General features: G+C 42.7%; 1 protein-coding gene across 1 annotated transcript in view; it reads left to right on the top strand.

The window, feature by feature from the left end:
- LOC145346843 (piezo-type mechanosensitive ion channel component 2-like) overlaps window positions 1-19,350 on the top strand; it is an 895,380-nt gene that overhangs the window by 282,334 nt on the left and 593,696 nt on the right. Inside the window, exon 3 of the mRNA XM_080194667.1 lies at window positions 17,979-18,104. Coding sequence (XP_080050793.1) covers window positions 17,979-18,104 — 126 coding nt within the window. The remainder of the gene's footprint in view (window positions 1-17,978; window positions 18,105-19,350) is intronic.

Below are 19,350 nucleotides of genomic sequence, written 5' to 3'. Positions count from 1 at the left end.
TGCAAGAAACTACAAAGGGTTGTGAATGTAGTCCAATCAATCACGCAAACCAGCCTCCTGTCCATTGACCCTGTCTACACTTCCCACTGCCTCGGCAAAGCAGCCAGCATAATTAAGGACTCCACACACCTGGACATTCTCTCTTTCACCTTCTTCCAACGGGAAAGATACAAAAATCTGAAGTCACATACCAACTGACTTAAGAACAGCTTCTTCCCTGCTACCGTCAGACTTTTGAATGGACTCACCCTGCATTAAGTTGATCTTTCTCTATACTCTACCTATGATTGTAACACCACATTCTACACTCTCTCATTTCCTTTTCTATGGATGCTGTGCTTTGTCTCTATAGTGTGCAAGACACAATACTTTTCACTATGCTAATACATGTTACAATAATAAATAAATCAAATAAATGAGCTTTTTCACGTGGCCAAGGTAAATCTACCTCTTACACTCCTTTTCACACCTCCAAGGGGATCACTCACTCGATCACCTTACAAGTTGACAACACATATCACGCAGCTATTTTCCCCACCTTCCCCTGTCTGTCCCCATAGTCTTCCCCCAATACCCATTCTACTCCTCACATTCCTGCTCTAGTCTCATGCATGCCATGTATCATCACCATCTGGTCTGGCATGACTCCTGCCGAAACTCTCCTCATCTATGTGATTGTATGATAAAGAGGAGCATAACAAGCATGCCACACCCTTTGAGGAAAGAGCCCTTGAATTGGCTGGAGAGGATCAAGACCATGCCTGCACAGAGGATGGAGTGAAGGTGGCAGACAAAAATGAGAACCATCAAGGCAATGTAAGGTGCAAAATTAGTAAGTTTGCCGATGACACAAAGATTTGCCAGGCAGTTAACAGTGAGGCTGAATGTTTTGGGGTACAGGAAGATATAGATGGGATAGTCAAATGGACAGATAAGGAGCAGATGGAATTTAACCCTAAAATGTTTGAAAATAGTAATTTGACAAGGAAGTATTCAATCAGTGGAATGACAGTAAGAAGTTCTGTGGAACAAAGGTGTGTTTGTCCACAGATCTCTGAAGGCGGAAAGGCATATAAGATACTTGCCTTTATCAGTCGAGGCATAGATTATAAAAGCAGGATGGTCATGTTGGAGTTGTACAGAACTTTGAGGTCACAGCTGGAATACTCCATGAAGATCTGGTCATCACGTAATAGGAAGGATGTGATTGCACTAGAGAGAGTGCAGAGGAGATTCACCAGGATGTTGCCTAGGATGGAACATTTAAGTTGTGAAGTGAAGTTGGATAGGTTTGGGTTGTCTTTATTAAAGCAGAAAAGACTGAAGGGCAACCTCATCAAGGTGTATAACATTATCAGGCGCATGGACAGGGTAGATAGGGAGCAGCTATTTCTCTTAATTGACTGATCAGTCACGAAGGGGCACAAGTACAAAATGAGAGGCAGGACATGAAGTGGAGATGTGAAGAAAAGCCTTTTTATCCCAAGGGTGGTGATAGTCTAGAATGCGCTGCCTGGGAGGGTAGTAGAGGCAGGTTGCCTCACATTCTTTTAAAAAATACCTCAATGTGCACTCAGCATGTCATAATGTTCAAGGCTATGGGGAAAGTGCTGATAAATGGGATTAGGTAGATAGGTCAGGTGTTTCTCACCCTTCTGTGCAGATTGGATGTGCCAAAGGTCCTCTTCTGCACTGAAATTTTGTAAAATTGTGCCATCATTCCAATGCAATGAGGGCAACACTGTCGGGCTGACATCCACAATAGAGACCTTGGTGCAGGAGGTGCATTTCATGGTGGGGGATGTCTGCTGTATGGCTCAGCTCATGATCTCCATGGGTGAGGACCTGAGCTTCATGATGCACATGTTGGTAAGAATGTATAAGTGTCTGCGCCAGTAGCTAACAGGGCTTCTGTTAAATGGTAAAAAATTGTGGCATGCTGTTGTGCAGAGGGACCTGGGTGTCCTTGTGCAGGAATCTCAAGGAGTTGGTTTGCAGATGCAGCAGGTAATTAAGAAGGCAAATGGAATTTCGTCCTTCATTGCTAGAGGGATGGAGTTTAAAAACAAGATTATGTTGTAGCTGTATAAGGTGCTGGTGAGGCCACACCTGGAGTACTGTGTGCAGTTTTGGTCTCTTTATTTGAGAAAGGGTATACTGGCACTGATGGGGTGCAGAGGAGATTCACTAGGTTGATTCCAGAGTTGAGAGGGTTGGCTTATGAGGAGAGACTGCATAGACTGGGCTATACCCATTGGAATTCAAAAGAATGAGGGGAGATCTTATAGAAACGTAAAAGATTATGAAGGGAATAGATAAGATAGAAACAAGGAAGTTGTTCCCACTGGTGGGTGAAACTAGAGCTAGGGGACATAGCCTCAACCTAAGGGAAGCAAATTTAGGAGTGAGCTGATGAGGAACCTCTTCACACAAAGGGCTGTGAATCTGTGGAATTCCCTGTCCAGTGAAGCAGTTGATGCTACCTCATTGAATGTTTTTAAGGCAAGGATAGATAAATTTTTGAACAGTGAAGGAATTAAGGGTTATGGTGAACAGGCGGGTAAGTGGACCTGAGTTCACAAAAAGATCAGCTATGATCTTATTGAATGGCAGAGCAGGCTCGAGGGGCCAGATGGCCTACTCCTGCTCCTAGTTCTTATATTCTGGGTCTCATTCTAGCTGTCCCGCTATCCCATGGAAGACCACAGGAGCTCTTGGTAACCCAAAGGAAAGTGGATCAGCAGGAGCATAGCCCAGGCCTCCGTGGGCATGGGTGAACCTAGGCACAAGTATATAAATGTCACCATTGTTTTTTAGTTCCAGAATTAAAGTTAATTTTGTTCACCCATACAGCGCCCACTCTATTATTTCATGGTGTCAAGTTTGTTGAACCCCTGCACACATTTGGCACTTCATTTCTGTGGAGTGTGAGAATGGCAATACAAAGATGAACTGCTGCTGGCACCATGATCCTCCATGCACCATCACCACCACCACCACCCCCCAATTTAATCTGTGCTTGTGTCTCTTATAACTGCCACTGTTCCCCAGTGATGATGTGCTAGGGGCTGATGAAATAGTGAGAGCCTGCTCACCTCGGATGTAACATGGATGTGAATACCACAAACCTTGGCCTCGGAGGTAGCTGAGGTAAGTAGTCTAGCGTCTCTCAACCCCATGATAAGCCTGTTCGCTGGCAGGGTGCATTCAGTTCTCTGTTGTTGAGGGTGCGAAGAATATTGCCCTGGCCTTCTCCCATGGAGTCCAGCTAATGGTCTTAGCATCCTGCCCAAGAACTTGGACGCCATCATTAGAACCTTTTGTTCTCACTGGAGCGACAGAGGTTGAGGGGAGACCTGATAGAAGTCTACAAGATTGTGAGAGGCATGGACAGAATGGATAGTCAGAAGCTTCTTCCCAGGGTGGAAGAGTCAATTACTAGAGGACATAGATGCAAGGGGCAAGTTTTGAAAGAGATGTATGAGGCAGATTTTTTTACACAGTGGTGGGTGCCTGGAACTCGTTGCCGGAGGAGGTAGTGGAAGCAGATATGGTAGTGATTTTTAAGGGGTGTCTTGACAAGTACATGAATGAGATGGGAATAGAGGGATATGATTCCTGGAAGTGTAGGGGGTTTTAGTTAAGCCAGGCAGCATAGTTGGTGCGGGCTTGGAGGGCCAAAGGGCCTGTTCCTGTGCTGTAATTTTCTGTTAATTTTGAATAATTTGAGGCAACTTAATCTGATTTGGGGAAGCCAACATTTGGCTCATCAGGCCTGCCCTTTTGATATCCCACTGCTAGGGCTAGCTTAGCTGTCGTCCATTTTGAACTGGAGCTGGACGTCCCCTTCCCCCACCACACCACCACCCCACCCCCAACACTCACCCGCAAATAATGGTTACTTCGCCTACAATTATAGCAGAGGCTCATGTATCCATCTCCATTCTAGCTGATCATTTACTATCAACACAATCATAATTGGGGCTGTCTTGCCCACTTTAAGTTGTTCAATCTGTGCACTTCAGATATGTTTTCAGAGCTTTTCTCAACATTGTGTACTGGAGTTTGAGTTGACCCTATTAGGCTTTGCTTAGTCTTGTATTTGCTCCTAACGTGTCCTCACCTATTGAAGGCAAATTAACACACCGTTCCTGAATTTACATTCCTCCTGTGGGTGATCTCCCTCACACTGGTAGCAATTTTTTTGTAGCTCCTGGTATGTGGACTTAATTTCCTATATCTCTGCATTTCTTTTGCTCCACACCTCTTTACTCATTAGTTTCTGCACATTCAACCCTGGTGCCACAACTCATGGCGGCTTACTGCCAATTTTGGTGGACCTCGCTGTTTGCATGTTTTGCAGCTCCATCACCTTCCTCTTAGTACTTTCCACATTCTGGGTGATCTCCAATGCCTTCTTTAAAGTAATTTCTGTTCTTTTTGTTTTTGTATGAGCCTGTTATATCATCACAGACTAGCCTCTAAACATATCATTGAGTGCAGGCCCAAACTTGCACTGTTGAGCTGTTTGTCTTTAGCATGTTGTGAATGTTTCCTGTTGTTGAATTGAATTTGTATTGTTGCATTATTTCCGAGGGTTTCGGGTAATAATGTACCTTAACTAATTTCACAAGCTCCTCCAAAGGTTTTGGAGTTGGGGCATCTGGGGAAGTCCAGCTCCCTATCATGTTATAAGTTGGAGCCCTGCAGGTTGTTAGTAGGATAACCCACTGTGTTTCTTCCTCGCTGATTTCATTGGCCTTACAGAAATAATGTAGCTATTCGAGAAACAGTCCCAGCTGCTCCGTATTAAGGTTGAATGGTTGCAGTTAATGAGATCCAGAATCAATATTGAAAACTCAGGGCAACTCCCTCCACACTGTATACCATGTGCTGCCACCTCTTTACCATTGACAGGCAGGCCCAGGGATGGTAATTGTGAAATAATGGGAAATTATTTGTAATTAGGATTCTGCGTTGCTTGAGACAGCTGTCCCAATTTTGGATTTTGCTGGGTCGACAGAGCTGGATCTGCTGTTCCCATTTCTGATGATTAGGCGGATGCCAGGTGATCCATCTGGTTTGATTCCTTTTTTGACTTTGTAGCAATTTGATGCAACTGAGTAGCTTGCTAGACCATTTCAGAGGGCAATTAATAATCAACCACATTACTTTTTGTGTAGAGTCACATTTAGCCCAGACCAGGAAATGAGAGAAGATTTGCTTCCCTAAATGACATTAATGTACCAGATGAGTTTTATGACAACTGACAATTATTTCATGGTTATTATTAGTCTTTTGATTCCAGATTTATTGGCACTTTTATCCTGTGGTGGGGATTCGAACACCGGTCCCCAGATGGTTACCCTGATTTTCTGGATTACTAGATGTGAACGCTTTGCCACCCCAACTTTAATATATAACATGTCAATAAATAGAAAACTAAATTACTGAAAACTAAAATGAGCAATGTTAAAAGACAGCAATGTTACATTGAATTTATATAATTTTCATGGCGTTAATTATACTATATATGTATAAAACTATGTTCGTGAGTAAGAATATAGTATTAGAATTAAATGACTGCTACTGTAATTGTATCTTTAGTATCTGTTTACTCTACCATAGCATTTCTGTCATCAATAGCCACACAACCCAAAAACATCTGTTTTTTATTTTGTATTTCTCACAGAAATGATTTTCTATTTTGCCACTGGCAGCATATTTTTGTGATTCATTGCAGATGAAGTCTTTGTTCATTGTTTTACTTTGAGCATGCCAGTTATACTACATTATGATGTACTATAACTCTGGGGTGAAGCTGCCAAGAGTAAAGTTTGGTGACTTATATGTGAACACCTCAAAGGTGAATCCTACTTTCATTTCTCACTGAATGTAGTATTACTGCAAGCACCATGAAGAAACGATGCCAAGTTTGGACAGCTTGGAATGTTAAAAGTCACGTTCATTGTTCGATTTTAGCAGATCTGACTGTTAAGTTGGCTCTTCACAAATGTAACTGACAATTGTACCCTGGTGAGAGAAGCTTTATGTATGTGTGTAAAGCTCTGCTTTGCCTGACGAGAGAACAATGAGGAGCCAGTTGTAAAACTCAGCACTCTCAGATTCATACTGTTTTAAAATGATACCTATGGCGTAACTAGAGCAAAATAAATATGCATGCTAAACTTAATTGAATGTCTGTCAGGATAGGATCATAAAATTACTGACAGATGCTAAAGGTTGACTTTGCTTATTAAATTCTAAGATTGCTGCATGTATCAGGGAAAATCTATTTCATTTCTCATAAAGCAATCATGTTCTGCAGATTGATTATTCAGCATTAGTTCTTAACCTTTGCACTGCCAATAAGACTAAGGAGGTTCCAGATGGTCATGTCACACAAGTTCTGTTTTAAATTTGTAGTTCATACAAAGTGATATTGAAACAAACATATGTATTACAAGATGAGCATAGTCAGATCAGGATTTTTATAACATATTATTCCTAAGTAATCACAAAAAAACTTGAATATTTTGAGAAATATTTACAGCATAGTAACAAGTCATTCAGCTCAATTCATCCATGAACATATGAATAGGAGTAGATCATTTCGATTCTTGAATTTTTCCAGCAATTCAATGAGATTACGGCTTCATGATCAGTGACCTAATTCCTGCCTTTGTCCTTTTTATCTTGGTGTGTTTGATTAACAGAAATCAATGTTGGATTTCAAATTAGCAATTTACCGAGCATCAATTGCTTATTGTGAAAGGGACTTCCAAATTTCTATCACCCTTTCTGTGCAGAAGTGTTGTCTAATTTCACTCCAGGAACATCTGTTTTATTTGGGCTACGTTCCCTTGTCCCATTTTCTAAAACCAGCAGACGATGTTTTTCATTATCTAACCCCACAGTTGTCCTTAATCTCTTGAAAACTTCCATAAAATCACCCCCTAATATTTTAAATTCCAGAGGATACAATCCAAGTTTGTTTAATATCAGTGCTTGTGCTGCACATTTATAAATAATACTTTTAAAAACCATTTCGGTGTACACCATTGATCAGAATAGAATAAAAGCATCAAGAATTTTGTTAGATTGGGTAAAATAGAAAAAGAGGTGAAGGGGAAAAAGTCAAAAGATGCACCTACCACATAAGAGAGATAATGTCCCACAACTTCCTGTTTCAGCAGTGTCAGATTGGTGGGGGTTGGGGGTGGTGGGTGGTGTGGGGTGGGGGTGGTGGGTGGTGTGGGGTGGGGGGGTACCCCAAAAATTAACTGGGGAATCCCTCTTGGAAGTTCCCAGGTAAGGGTTTACCCGGTAGTTGTCCAGAAGTGCTAATTTCCCCTGGACAATTTATGCTGCACTGGAAACCATCTGATAAAATTACTTTTTAAAATCTGTTCATGGGATTTGGGCATGTCTGGGGCAGCATTTATTGCCAATTCTAATTGCCCTTGAACTGTGGGCATTTAAGATGTCCCGATGCTGTTTACCACTCCGAAGAAATTATAATCCAATAGATTAAGTTATTGAATAAAAATTGTCAGGAGACAAGGTAAGAATTGCAGATTTCCTACCCTAAAGGACAATAGTGAACCTGATGGGCCCAAAATCTACAATAATTTCATTGTCATCATTAGACTTTTTATTCTTGATTTTTATCAAATTAAAATTTCATCTTTTTGCTGTGGTAGATTTGAACCTGAGCCCCCATGATCTGTGGATTACTCATCCAGTGACAATGCTAGCATGCCACTGACCACTCTCCCCACCACCCCACTGGCTAATGTTGGCTAGTTCTGTCAGCAATTACATTCAATTTTACTCTGAAATAGTTGGAAGAAATAAAATGATTTCTAATCTCACTTTAAGCATTTAAAACACCCAGACTGGTTCCCACACAGGACACCCTCTATATATTCCTGACAACATAAGCAACCCCCCTCATCCACCACCACACCTCCTCCCCCCCACCAACCCCCCCCGCCCCGCCCAAACAGTATTCCATACTCGTATCATATCACACCACCCACACCCTCAACTTGAACAATGCCATCTCCTGATTTGCTCCGACCCCCAATGCAACACAGTTGTACCTTCTTCCTCCAACCCTAATCTTTTCCTCCTTCTCTACTCGAACTCCGTCGCCACAATGATCTGACCTGACCCAACTTGTGTCTCCAATCCCCACACCACACCCAACCCAATATGACTCCCATCCTGATGTCTGATCCCCACCCTCAATGGCCAAACTTGCTCTTCCAATGTCCAATCCCCTCTTTCCAATGTGCTGATTAATACTCCGAAGGTCAAAGACCAAAGAAAATTATAGCACAGGAACAGGCCCTTCGACCCTCCAAGGCTGCACCCACCGTGCTGTTCATAGAACATAGAACATTACATAGAACACTACAGCGCAGAACAGGCCCTTCGGCCCACGATGTTGCGCCCACCAGTTAAAAAACAATCACCCTCTAACCTAAACCAATCCCTTTTCATCCATAAACCTATCCATGGATCTCTTAAACGCCCCCAAACTAGGCGCATTTACAACTGCAGCAGGCAGGGCATTCCAATCCCTCACCACCCTCTGGGTGAAGAACCTACCCCTGACATCCGTCCTATAACTACCTCCCCTTAATTTAAAGCCATGCCCACTCGTGCTAGCTTTCTCCATCCGAGGAAAAAGGCTATCACTATCCACCCTATCTAAACCTCTAATCATCTTATATGTTTCAATAAGATCCCCTCTTAGCCGCCTTCTTTCTAACGAAAACAACCCCAAATCCCTCAGTCTCTCCTCATAGGACCTCCCCTCCATACCAGGCAACATCCTGGTAAACCTCCTCTGCACCCTCTCCAAAGCCTCCACATCCTTCCTATAATGTGGGGACCAGAACTGCACACAATACTCCAAGTGCGGCCGCACCAGAGTTGTGTACAGTTGCAACATGACGCTGCGACTCCTAAATTCAATCCCCCTACCAATAAACGCCAAGACACCGTATGCCTTCTTAACAACCTTATCTACTTGATTCCCTACTTTCAGGGATCTATGTACACATACACCTAGATCCCTCTGTTCATCCACACTATTCAGAGTCCTCCCGTTAGCCCTATACTCGACACATCTGTTATTCCTACCAAAGTGAATTACCTCACACTTCTCCGCATTAAACTCCATCCGCCACCTCTCGGCCCAGCTCTGCAACCTGTCTAAGTCTCCCTGCAAACTATGACACCCTTCCTCACAATCTACCACACCTCCGACTTTGGTGTCATCAGCAAATTTACTAATCCACCCAACTATACCCTCATCCAGATCATTAATAAAAATTACAAACAGCAGTGGCCCCAAAACAGATCCCTGAGGCACACCACTCGTAACTGAACTCCATGACGAATATTTACCATCAACGACCACCCTCTGTCTCCTATCTGTTAGCCAATTCCTGATCCAATTTCCTAGATTACCCACAATCCCATACATCTGCATTTTCTGCAGAAGCCTACCATGGTGAACCTTATCAAACGCCTTACTAAAATCCATATATTCCACGTCAACTGCCTTTCCCCCATCCACCTCTTTGGTCACTTTCTCAAAAAACTCAATAAGGTTAGTAAGGCACGACCTACCCGCTACAAAACCATGCTGACTATCTCCAATCAATTCATTACTCTCCAAGTAACTATAAATCCTATCCCTAATAATTTTTTCTAAGACCTTGCCCACAACAGAAGTAAGAATCACCGGTCTATAATTCCCGGGGAAGTCTCTGTTCCCCTTCTTAAACAATGGGACAACATTCGCTATCCTCCAATCTTCCGGTACTATACCTGAGACCAACGACGACCTGAAGATCAGAGCCAGAGGCTCTGCAATCACCTCTCTTGCCTCCCAGAGAATCCTAGGGTAAATCCCGTCCGGACCAGGGGACTTATCTATTTTCAAACCCTCAAGAATATCCAGCACATATCCTTATCATATCCACAATATCCTTATCAACTGCAATACTGTCTAGTTTACACCCCTGCAACCCAGTGTTCTCCTCAGCCACATTCATGTCCCCCTGCGTGAACACCGAAGAGAAATATTGGTTCAATGCCTCACCAATCTCTTCCGGTTCCACACACAACTTCCCTCTGCTGTCTGTAACTGGCCCTAATCTTGCCCTAACCAACCTTCTGTTCTTAACATACCTATAGAACGCCTTAGGATTCTCCTTAATCCTATCAGCCAAAGTCTTCTCATGTCCTCTTTTAGCCCTTCTTAATTCACTCTTCAACTCCCTCCTAGCCAATCTAAAGCTTTCTAGTGCACTACCTGAGCCCTGAAGTCTCATCCGAACATAAGCCTCCTTTTTCTTTTTAACCAACAAATCAACTTTTTTAGTGCACCACGGTTCCCTAGCTCTACCAATTCCTCCTTGCCTGACAGGGACATACCTATCAAGGACTCGCAGTAGCTGCTCCTTGAAAAAACTCCACATTTTGGACGTTCCCAGTCCCTGTAGTCTCCTAGTCCAACCTATGTTTCCTAATTCTCTCCTAATAGCCTCATAATTACCCTTCCCCCAGCTAAAACTACTGACCCGAGGTTCATGCCTATCCCTTTCCATCACTAAGGTGAACGTAACCGAATTGTGGTCACTATCACCAAAATGCACACCAACTTCCAAGTCCAGCACCTGGTCTGGCTCATTTCCCAGCACCAAATCCAATATAGCCTCACCTCTAGTTGGCCTATCAACATACTGAGTCAAAAAACCTTCCTGCATGCTTTGTACAAAAACTGCCCCCTCTAACAAGCTAGAGCTATAGCAATTCCAATCAATATTAGTAAAGTTAAAGTCCCCCATAACAATTACCCTATTACTTTCACTCCTAACAAGGATCGTCTCCGCAATCCTTTCCTCAACCTCTCTGGAACTTTTAGGAGGTCTATAAAAGACTCCCAACAGGGTGACCTCTCCTCTCCTATTTCTAATCTCCGCCCATACTACCTCAACAGACAAGTCCTCATCAAACTTCCTCTCTGCCACTGTGACACAGTCCTTGACTAATAATGCTACCCCTCCCCCCCTTCTACCTCCTTCTCTACTCCGACTAAAGCATTTGAACCCCGGAACCTGCAACAACCGTTCCTGACCCTGCTCTGAATACGTCTCTGAAATGGCCACAACATCAAAGTCCCAGGTACTGATCCACGCTGCAAGTTCATCTACTTTATTGCGAATACTCCTCACATTTAAAGTATACGCATTTCAAACCCTGCTCCACCCCACCCCTGCGATGCCGTGCGATCCCACCCCCCCTCCGAATCAGTTTAAACCTCCCTGCATAGCCTTTGCAAATTTACCCCCCAGGATATTGGTTCCCCTCCTATTCAGGTGCAGGCCATCACTCTTATAGAGGTCCCACCTTCCCCAGAATGAGCCCCAATTGCTCAAGTACCTGAACCCCTCCCTCCTGCACCATCCCCTCAGCCATGAGTTCAAACTTTCCCTCTCCCTATTCCTCTCTAAACTATCCCGTGGCACAGGCAAGAGTCCGGAGATAACCACTCTTTCTGACTTGGCCTTTAGTTTCCACCCCAACTCCATAAATCTCTGCTTAATATCCCCTTCCCTTAGCCTCCCTATGTCATGCGTCCCCACATGAACTATAACTTGGGGTTGATCTCCCTCTCCCCTAAGAGTCCTGAATACCCTTTCCGATACTTCCCGGACCCCAGCCCCTGGTAGGCAACACACCAGCCCTGAGTCCCTCCCATTACTTCCGACTCTCCTATCCGTCCCTCTAACTGTGGAGTCCCCAATCACTAGGCCCAATCTTTTACATCCCCTCACCACCTGAGCTTTCACAATAGGCTCACCTCCAGAGACCTGCTCCCTTTGGCTATCTCCAGTTGATTCCTCCTCAACTGTAGCCTCCAGGACCGAAAACCTATTTTAGAGGGGAACAGCCGCAGGGGATTGTCCCCCCAATTGCTTCTTTCCCCTCTTCCTGGCATTTACCCAAGACTCATTTCTAGGAGTGACTATCTCCTTATAACTCCTATCGATGTCCGCCTCCGCCTCCCGAATTATGCGGAGTTCCTCTAATTCCACCTCCAGCTCCTTTACACGTTCCTCCAGAAGCTGCAATCGAACACACTTCCTACAGGTAAAATCACCAGAAACACTACTGGAGTCCCTCACCACACACATCCCACAGGAGATGCAGCTTACTGCCTGAACTGCCATCCCTGAAACAATTACCAGCAGAAAAAAAACAAAAGAAAAAAGAACTTCCCACACACTTATAATTAGGTTAGAGGAGGTGGGAGGGTGGGATTCTCTACCAGTGTAGAGGATCGGGTATCCCCTCTGCTCTAATTTATAGGGTCAGGGACCCAAGAGAAAAAAACTACAACTACCGGTAAGCGTCCTAGTGACGACTTCCGGCTTCTAACTAATTTGAAAAAACCGCCGATACTCGCGACTTTAAACTAGAAATAAAAAGTTAAAAAAATATCAACAGAAAATGTACCCTCATCTGCACTAAAACCCCCTACTCTTCTGGGGACCATATCGCTCTGTTCCCATCCTATTCATGTATTTGTCAAAATGCTCCTAAAAAGCCACTATCATATCTGCTTCCATTACTTTCACCGGCAGTGAGTTTCAGGCACTCACTGGCCTCTCTGTGAAAAAAACTGACTGCGCATGTCTCCTTTTAACCTTGCCCCCTGCACTTTAAATCTATGCTCCCTAATAATTGACTCTTCCACCCTGGGACAAAGCTTCTGACTATCGCCCTGTCCATGTTCCTCATAATCTTGTAGACTTCTATCAGGTTGCTCCATCATTCCAGTGTGAACCCTAAACTAAGTTTCTCCAACCTCTCCTCATAGCTAATGCCCTCTATGCCAGGCAACATCCTGGTAATTCTGTTTTGTACTCTGTCCGAAGTGTCCACATTCTTCTGGTAGTGTGGCCTAGAATTGAACAATTCCAAGTGTGGCCTAGCTAAGGTTCTCTAAAGCTGCAACATGACTTGCCAGTTTTTAAACTCAGTGCCCTGACCAACAAAGGCAAGTATGCTGTATGCCTTCTTGACTACCTTCTCCATATGTTGCCATTTATGATCTGTGTATCTGTATACCCAGATCCCTCTGCCTATCAATACTCTGAAGACTTTGCCATTTACTGCATATTCCCCATCTGCATTGGACCTTCCAAAATGCATTTCTTCACATTTGTCCGGATTAAACTCTATCCGCCACCTCTCTTCCAAGTCTTCAACCAATCTATATCCTGCTGTATCCTCTGAAGATCCTCATCACTATTCGCAATTCCACCAACCTTTGTTGTCCGTAAATGTCAAAAATCAAACTAGTTACATTTTCCTCCAAATCATTTTTATATATTACAAGCAAGAGTCCCAGCATAGATCACTGAGGAACACTACTAATTACAGCACGCCATTCAGAAACCCACCCCTCCCCCTTCACTGCTACCCTCTGTTTTCTATGTCTGTATCCATTTTGCCAGCTCACCTCTGATCTCGTGCAACTTCACCTTCTGTACCAGTCTGCCATGAGAGACCTTATCAAACACCTTACTGAAGTCTATGTAGACAACATCCACTGCCCTACCCTCATCAATCATCTTCGTCACTTCCTTGAAAAGCTCCATCAGGCTAGTGAGACACAACCTCCCTTTTACAAAATCATGTTGCCTCTCACTAATATTTCGAAGTGGGAGTAAATCCAGTCACGAAGAATCCTCTCCAATAATTTCCCTACCACTGAAGAAAGGCTGACCAGCCTATAATTACCTGGATTATCCTTGCTACCCTTCTTAAACAAATGAACAGCATTGGCTATTCTCCAATCCTCTGGGGCCTACCCTGTAGCCAGTGAGGATACAAAGATTTCTCTCAAGGCCCTAGCAATTTCCTCCCTTGCCTCTTTTAGTATTCTGGGGTATATTCCATCAGGCCGTGGGGATTGTCTACCTTAATGGTTTTCAAGACCCCCAATACCACCGCCTTTTTGATCTCAACATGACCTAAACTATTTACGCACCCTTCCCCAGATATATTATCCACTAAAACTCTTTCTTTGGTCAATACTGATGCAAAGTACTCATTTAATGTCTCCCCCATTTCCTCTGGGTCTACACATTGATTTCCTCTCCTGTCCTTGATTGGGCCAACTACCCTGACTACCCTCTTGTTTTTATATATGTATAAAAAGCTTTGTTATGGTCCAATGGATTGAATCATCCAATAAAAATGGTTAGATGACATAAAGATCACTTCTGATTAGCTAAATGGTAACACAACTACTGACCTCCTTGCGTAGTATAACCCGACTGCAACCAAAAAACGGTTAAAATTTCAATTTACTATTTATTTTTGCATGGTGCTTAATTTTAATGTAAAATATTAAAAATATATGCCAATAAAAGGCCTTCCTATTTGGATAAAAAGGTGTAGATATTAATAAAGCAGGTATAAAATCATCAGTTGGTCCACTTCATAGCTCTCTGTCCAGGATTTACATATCAAACCAAGTTGATATGTAAAAACTTGTTACCACAGGATAAAATATAAAATCAATGTCCTGTTGCCTGTCAGTGTTCAAAGAATAAAGCTGTCCTGATTTTCTGCCAACATTTATGCCTTGATAACCATAAAATTGGCTGTTTGTTGTTTGAAAAAGACTTACATTTGTAAAGCAGTTTCACAATCTCACAACATCCCTTAGCAGTTTACAATCAATGAAGTGCTTTTGAAGTACAGTCTGTGTTATAATGTGAGAAACTTGGAAACCAATTTGTGCACGTCAAGGTCTTACAAACAGTAATGTGGAAAGGACCACATGTTCTGACCTGGTTGGTCCTTTGGTATTGTAGCAGGTGATTATTTATTTCATGTGAGAGAACAGATGAAGCCTTGAATTAAGGCCTTATGACGAACTTTGTTAAAAAATCGGGCTGCCCTCTCCTGCGTACCAAGATTGCTTATCTGAATATAGTAAGCAAACCGCTGGTGGGGGTGTGTAAAATACAGCCGTACATTCCTGGAGGAGTCTTTTTTATTTTAACAACTCATTGTAGCCACCTCAAGAGATACAAATTTGACAAGGTTTGAATTAACACAGGAAGGTGCCATATCGTTTTTTCTGTATTTCAGTTTTAAAAAAGACTTTTAAACTCATTGTAAAGGTTTGAAGATAGAAATGTACCTTTAAAATAGTTGAACTTAAAACCTGCAGCATCTTTCTGGAATACAGAACAAGTGAAGGCAAAATTCTAAAGCCATCAAAGATGTAGGCTATCAAATTGACTTATTTTAATATCCATTTTCAATAAAAATGTCAATTGTTTTCTCTTTTCCTCCCCTCCTTTTCTGATACTGTTTCTTGCTGGTAACTGGTTCCACTAGTTCAATAACTCTCTAGGCCATTAGACATCCAAAGTAAACGTGAGACCAGGCTCTTCATCATGAAAATCAGCACTGAAAAATCCAATTCTGTCCTTGCCTAAATCATTCACGCACACATGTGCGTATGCATATTTACCAAATCGGAAAGTATTTAATAGAGAGTTCAAGTACTGGCCTTCATAGCGAGGGGGATTGAATATAAAAGTAGGGAGGTCTTGCTGGGGCTGTATAGGGCATTGGTGAGGCCGCAGCTGGAGTATTGTGTGCAGTTTTGGGCGCCGTACTTACGCAAGGATATTTTGGCCTTGGAGGGAGTGCAGAGGAGGTTTACTAGGCTGATGCCGGAGTTGAGGGGGTTGAGCTATGAGGAGAGGCTGAATAAACTAGGCTTGTACTCGTTAGAGTTTAGAAGAATGAGGGGAGAACTCATTGAGACGTATAAGATGATGAATGGGATGGATAGGATAGAGGTGGAGAGACTCTTCCCGCTCAGAAAGGACAGTAGGACTAGGGGGCACAACCTCAAGATAAAGGAGGGGCGGTTTAGAACGGAGTTGAGGAGGAACTTCTTCACTCAAAGGGTGGTGAATCTCTGGAAATCTCTGCCTGTTGAAGTGGTGGAGGCTACCTCGCTAAATATTTTTAAGACGCGGGTTGATGGGTTTTTGATAAGAGAGGGGATTAAGGGTTATGGGGAGAGGGCGGGAATGTGGAACTGAGCCACGACAGATCAGCCATGATCTTATTGAATGGCGGGGCAGGCTCGAAGGGCTGGATGGCCTACTCCTGCTCCTATTTCTTATGTTCTTATCTCATCCCCATAGCCTGACCGATTTGGCTGATCTTAGCACTATAACTTCTTCCACCATTAAGATGACCCAGGGGTTCCCAAACTGGGTTCTACAGAATCCCAGACCTGAGAAGAGCCAAGGCTGAGGAGGCTATAGAAATGCTCAGGCGAATGCGGTTGAGAAAACCCAGGGATGGGGAGGAGCCAAGAAGAGTCAGACATGGGGAGCAGCTCAAGAAGAGCTGGGGCCAACACCAGAGGATCCTGAGAAGAGCCAAGGCCACGGGCTTAAGAAGATCTTGGATTGTGGGAGCCCAAGAAGAGCCAAGACTGGAGGGGCCTGAAAAAAGCAAAGGTCGGAGGGTTCAAGAAGAGCCAGGGCTACAGGCAGATGAGAAGAGCCAGGTGTTGTGGTGCCCAGAAGGTGGGTGAAGGTGAGAGAGAGTAGATGAGAGTGTGTGTGTAAGTCAGTCCTCCTTTTTCAAAACTTCTGTAGAAGGGTCATTTGGTTAAGTGCTAACTCTGTTTCTCGCCACTGGTGCTTCCAGACCTGCTGAGTTTATCCAGAATTTTCTGTTTTTATTTCAAATTTTCAGCATCTGCAGTATTATTTTCATATGTGTGAATCGTCTTTTAAGTTTGTTTCTCTGTGTTTTACGTATTGAACAATTTTTTTTGTGGCTTACTATTTTAATATAATAATGTTTCTCAGGGGTTTCTTCAGTACTCTTGGGATGTCAAAAGTGTTCTGGGGCTGGAAATATTTGGGAAGCCCTGAGATAAGCTTTTCAGAAGAAATTGGCAAATTTTTTAATAATAGAAGTTGTTTCCTTTATTTTATGCATTAAGAATCAAAAATGAATAACAAATGAAAAACAATCAGTTAACTTTATTCCATGATTGTGGTTTCCTGTAATTCACCTGTGCATCCATATTAAACAAATACCTTTACATTTTGACTGGAAAGTTAGGTAAAATTATCAAATTCAAATAGTGAAGTCCTTGATTTAGAATCATAAAAGCAGAAGAATAGAACTTTGTGGCACAGAAGGAGGCAATTTTGTCCCTGTGATGTTTCTTTGAAAGAGTTACCAACTTCTCTGCTCTTTACTGACAACCCTGCAGTTTTTCCTTTTCAAGTATTTATTCAATTTCCTTTTGAAATTTGTTACTGAATTTTCTTCAAATACCCTTTCAGTCAACGGATTCCAGATCATAACACCTTGCCCCCTAAAATAATTTTTCCTTATCCCCTCTCTGTTTCTTTTGCCAAATGTCTAAAATCTGTGATGTCTGGTTACTGATTCCTTTATCATTAGAAATAGTTTTCTTTAAGTACTCTATCAAATCTCTTCAATTTTGGATGTCTCTATTAAATCTCTTAACACTCTGTGTGAAGGAGAACATTCCCGCCTTCTCTACAACACCACAGTACCCTATATGGTCAGGACCCATAGTCTTCAGAAACATTTGAATGAGGGGTAAGTTATTCCTTGGCTAAGTCTGTGGGCATAATTATGGTCTTAAAACTTATAAAAATAATACAAATGCATTATGTATGCAAAAAAATTGAGATGGGGATACTGTTGGTCATCATGTAGTCCATGAAGATGCTAGTGAGCCAGACAACAGGAAAGCTATGAAATGTAAAGTATGGTATTGGCAGTATTACAATTAACTGGTCATTTGATTTAAATAGAATTTCTTACTGGGAACTTATTATTGAATTCTTGTTTTATTTCAGGACATACAGGCCGCTTACTGAAAACCTTGTGCTTTTCAAGCCTCACCTTTCTGTTGCTGCATGCCTTGTTTCAAATTACAATTTACAGCCTCCAAGCTAATGAAAAGATCAGGCCAGGCTTCAATTGTAAGTACATTCCTTTCTGTTCTTTTTCATGTGTTGTCACAACACCATGTGCGTATTTCTATTTCATAGTGGTGATTAGGGATAGAATAAGGAATTGTGCTTCTTGGCCTGGATTTGGAGTCAAGAGCAAAGCAATTCAATATTGCATATTGTGATTTACTATACATATTTGAAATATATATTAAATGTGTCCTATTAAAATATAAAGAAGTGTCATCTACAGATGTAAATAACATAAACACATTTAAGGGAAAACTAGATTCACAATATACATTAACGATTTGGAAGAAGGAATTGAAGGCACCGTTGCTAAGCATACAGATGATACAAAGAATAGTAGAGGGACAGGTAGTATTGAGGAAGCGGGTGACTGCAGAAGGACTTGGACAGGTTAGGAGATTGTATTCCATCGGCCACTTTGCCCAATGTGGAAAAGTGTGAGGTTATGCACTTTGGAAGGAGGAATGGAGGCATAGACTATTTTCTAAATGGGAAAATGCTTAGGAAACAGAAACACAAAGGACTTGGCAGTCATTGTTCAAGATTCTCTTAAGGTTAATGTGTAGGTTCAGTCGGCAGTTAGAAAGGCAAATGCAAGGTTAGCATTCATGTTGAGTGGGCTAGAATACAAGAGCAGGGATGTACTTCTGACGCTGTATAACATTCTGGTCAGACCCCATTTGGAGTATTGTGAGCAGTTTTGGGCCCCATATCTAAGGAAGGATGTGCTGGCCTTGGGAACAGTCCAGAGGAGGTTCACAAGAATGATCCCTAGAACGCAGAGCTTTGTGAGGAATGGTTGAGGACTCTGGGTCTGTACTCATTGGAGTTTAGAAGGGTGAGGGAGGATCTTATTGAATCTTGCAGGATAGTGCGAGGCCTGGGTAGAGTGGACGTGGAAAGGATGTTTCCACTAGTAGGAAAATCTAGAACCAGAGGGCACAACCTCGGGCTAAAGGGATGATTCTTTAAAACAGAGATGAGGAGGAATTTCTTCGGCCAGAGCATGGTGAATCTGTGGAACTCTTTGCCGCAGAAGACTGTGGAGGCAGGCCATTGAGTGTTTTTAAGAGAGAGATAGATAGGCTCTTGATCATTAAGGGGAAATGGGGTTATGGGGAAAAGGCAGGAGAATGGGAATGAGAAAAACAATCAGCCTTAACTGAATGATGGAGCAGACTCGATGGACCGCATGGCCTAATTCTGCTCCTATATCTGATGGTCTTATAGATAAACACGAGAGAGA

The sequence above is a fragment of the Carcharhinus amblyrhynchos genome, chromosome 8 (assembly GCF_965287045.1).
Source record: "Carcharhinus amblyrhynchos chromosome 8, sCarAmb.v2.hapA, whole genome shotgun sequence".
Classification (NCBI taxonomy): domain Eukaryota; kingdom Metazoa; phylum Chordata; class Chondrichthyes; order Carcharhiniformes; family Carcharhinidae; genus Carcharhinus; species Carcharhinus amblyrhynchos.
The sequence above is the reverse complement of the archived record's forward strand: the minus strand, read 5'-3'. Positions and strand labels throughout refer to the sequence as shown.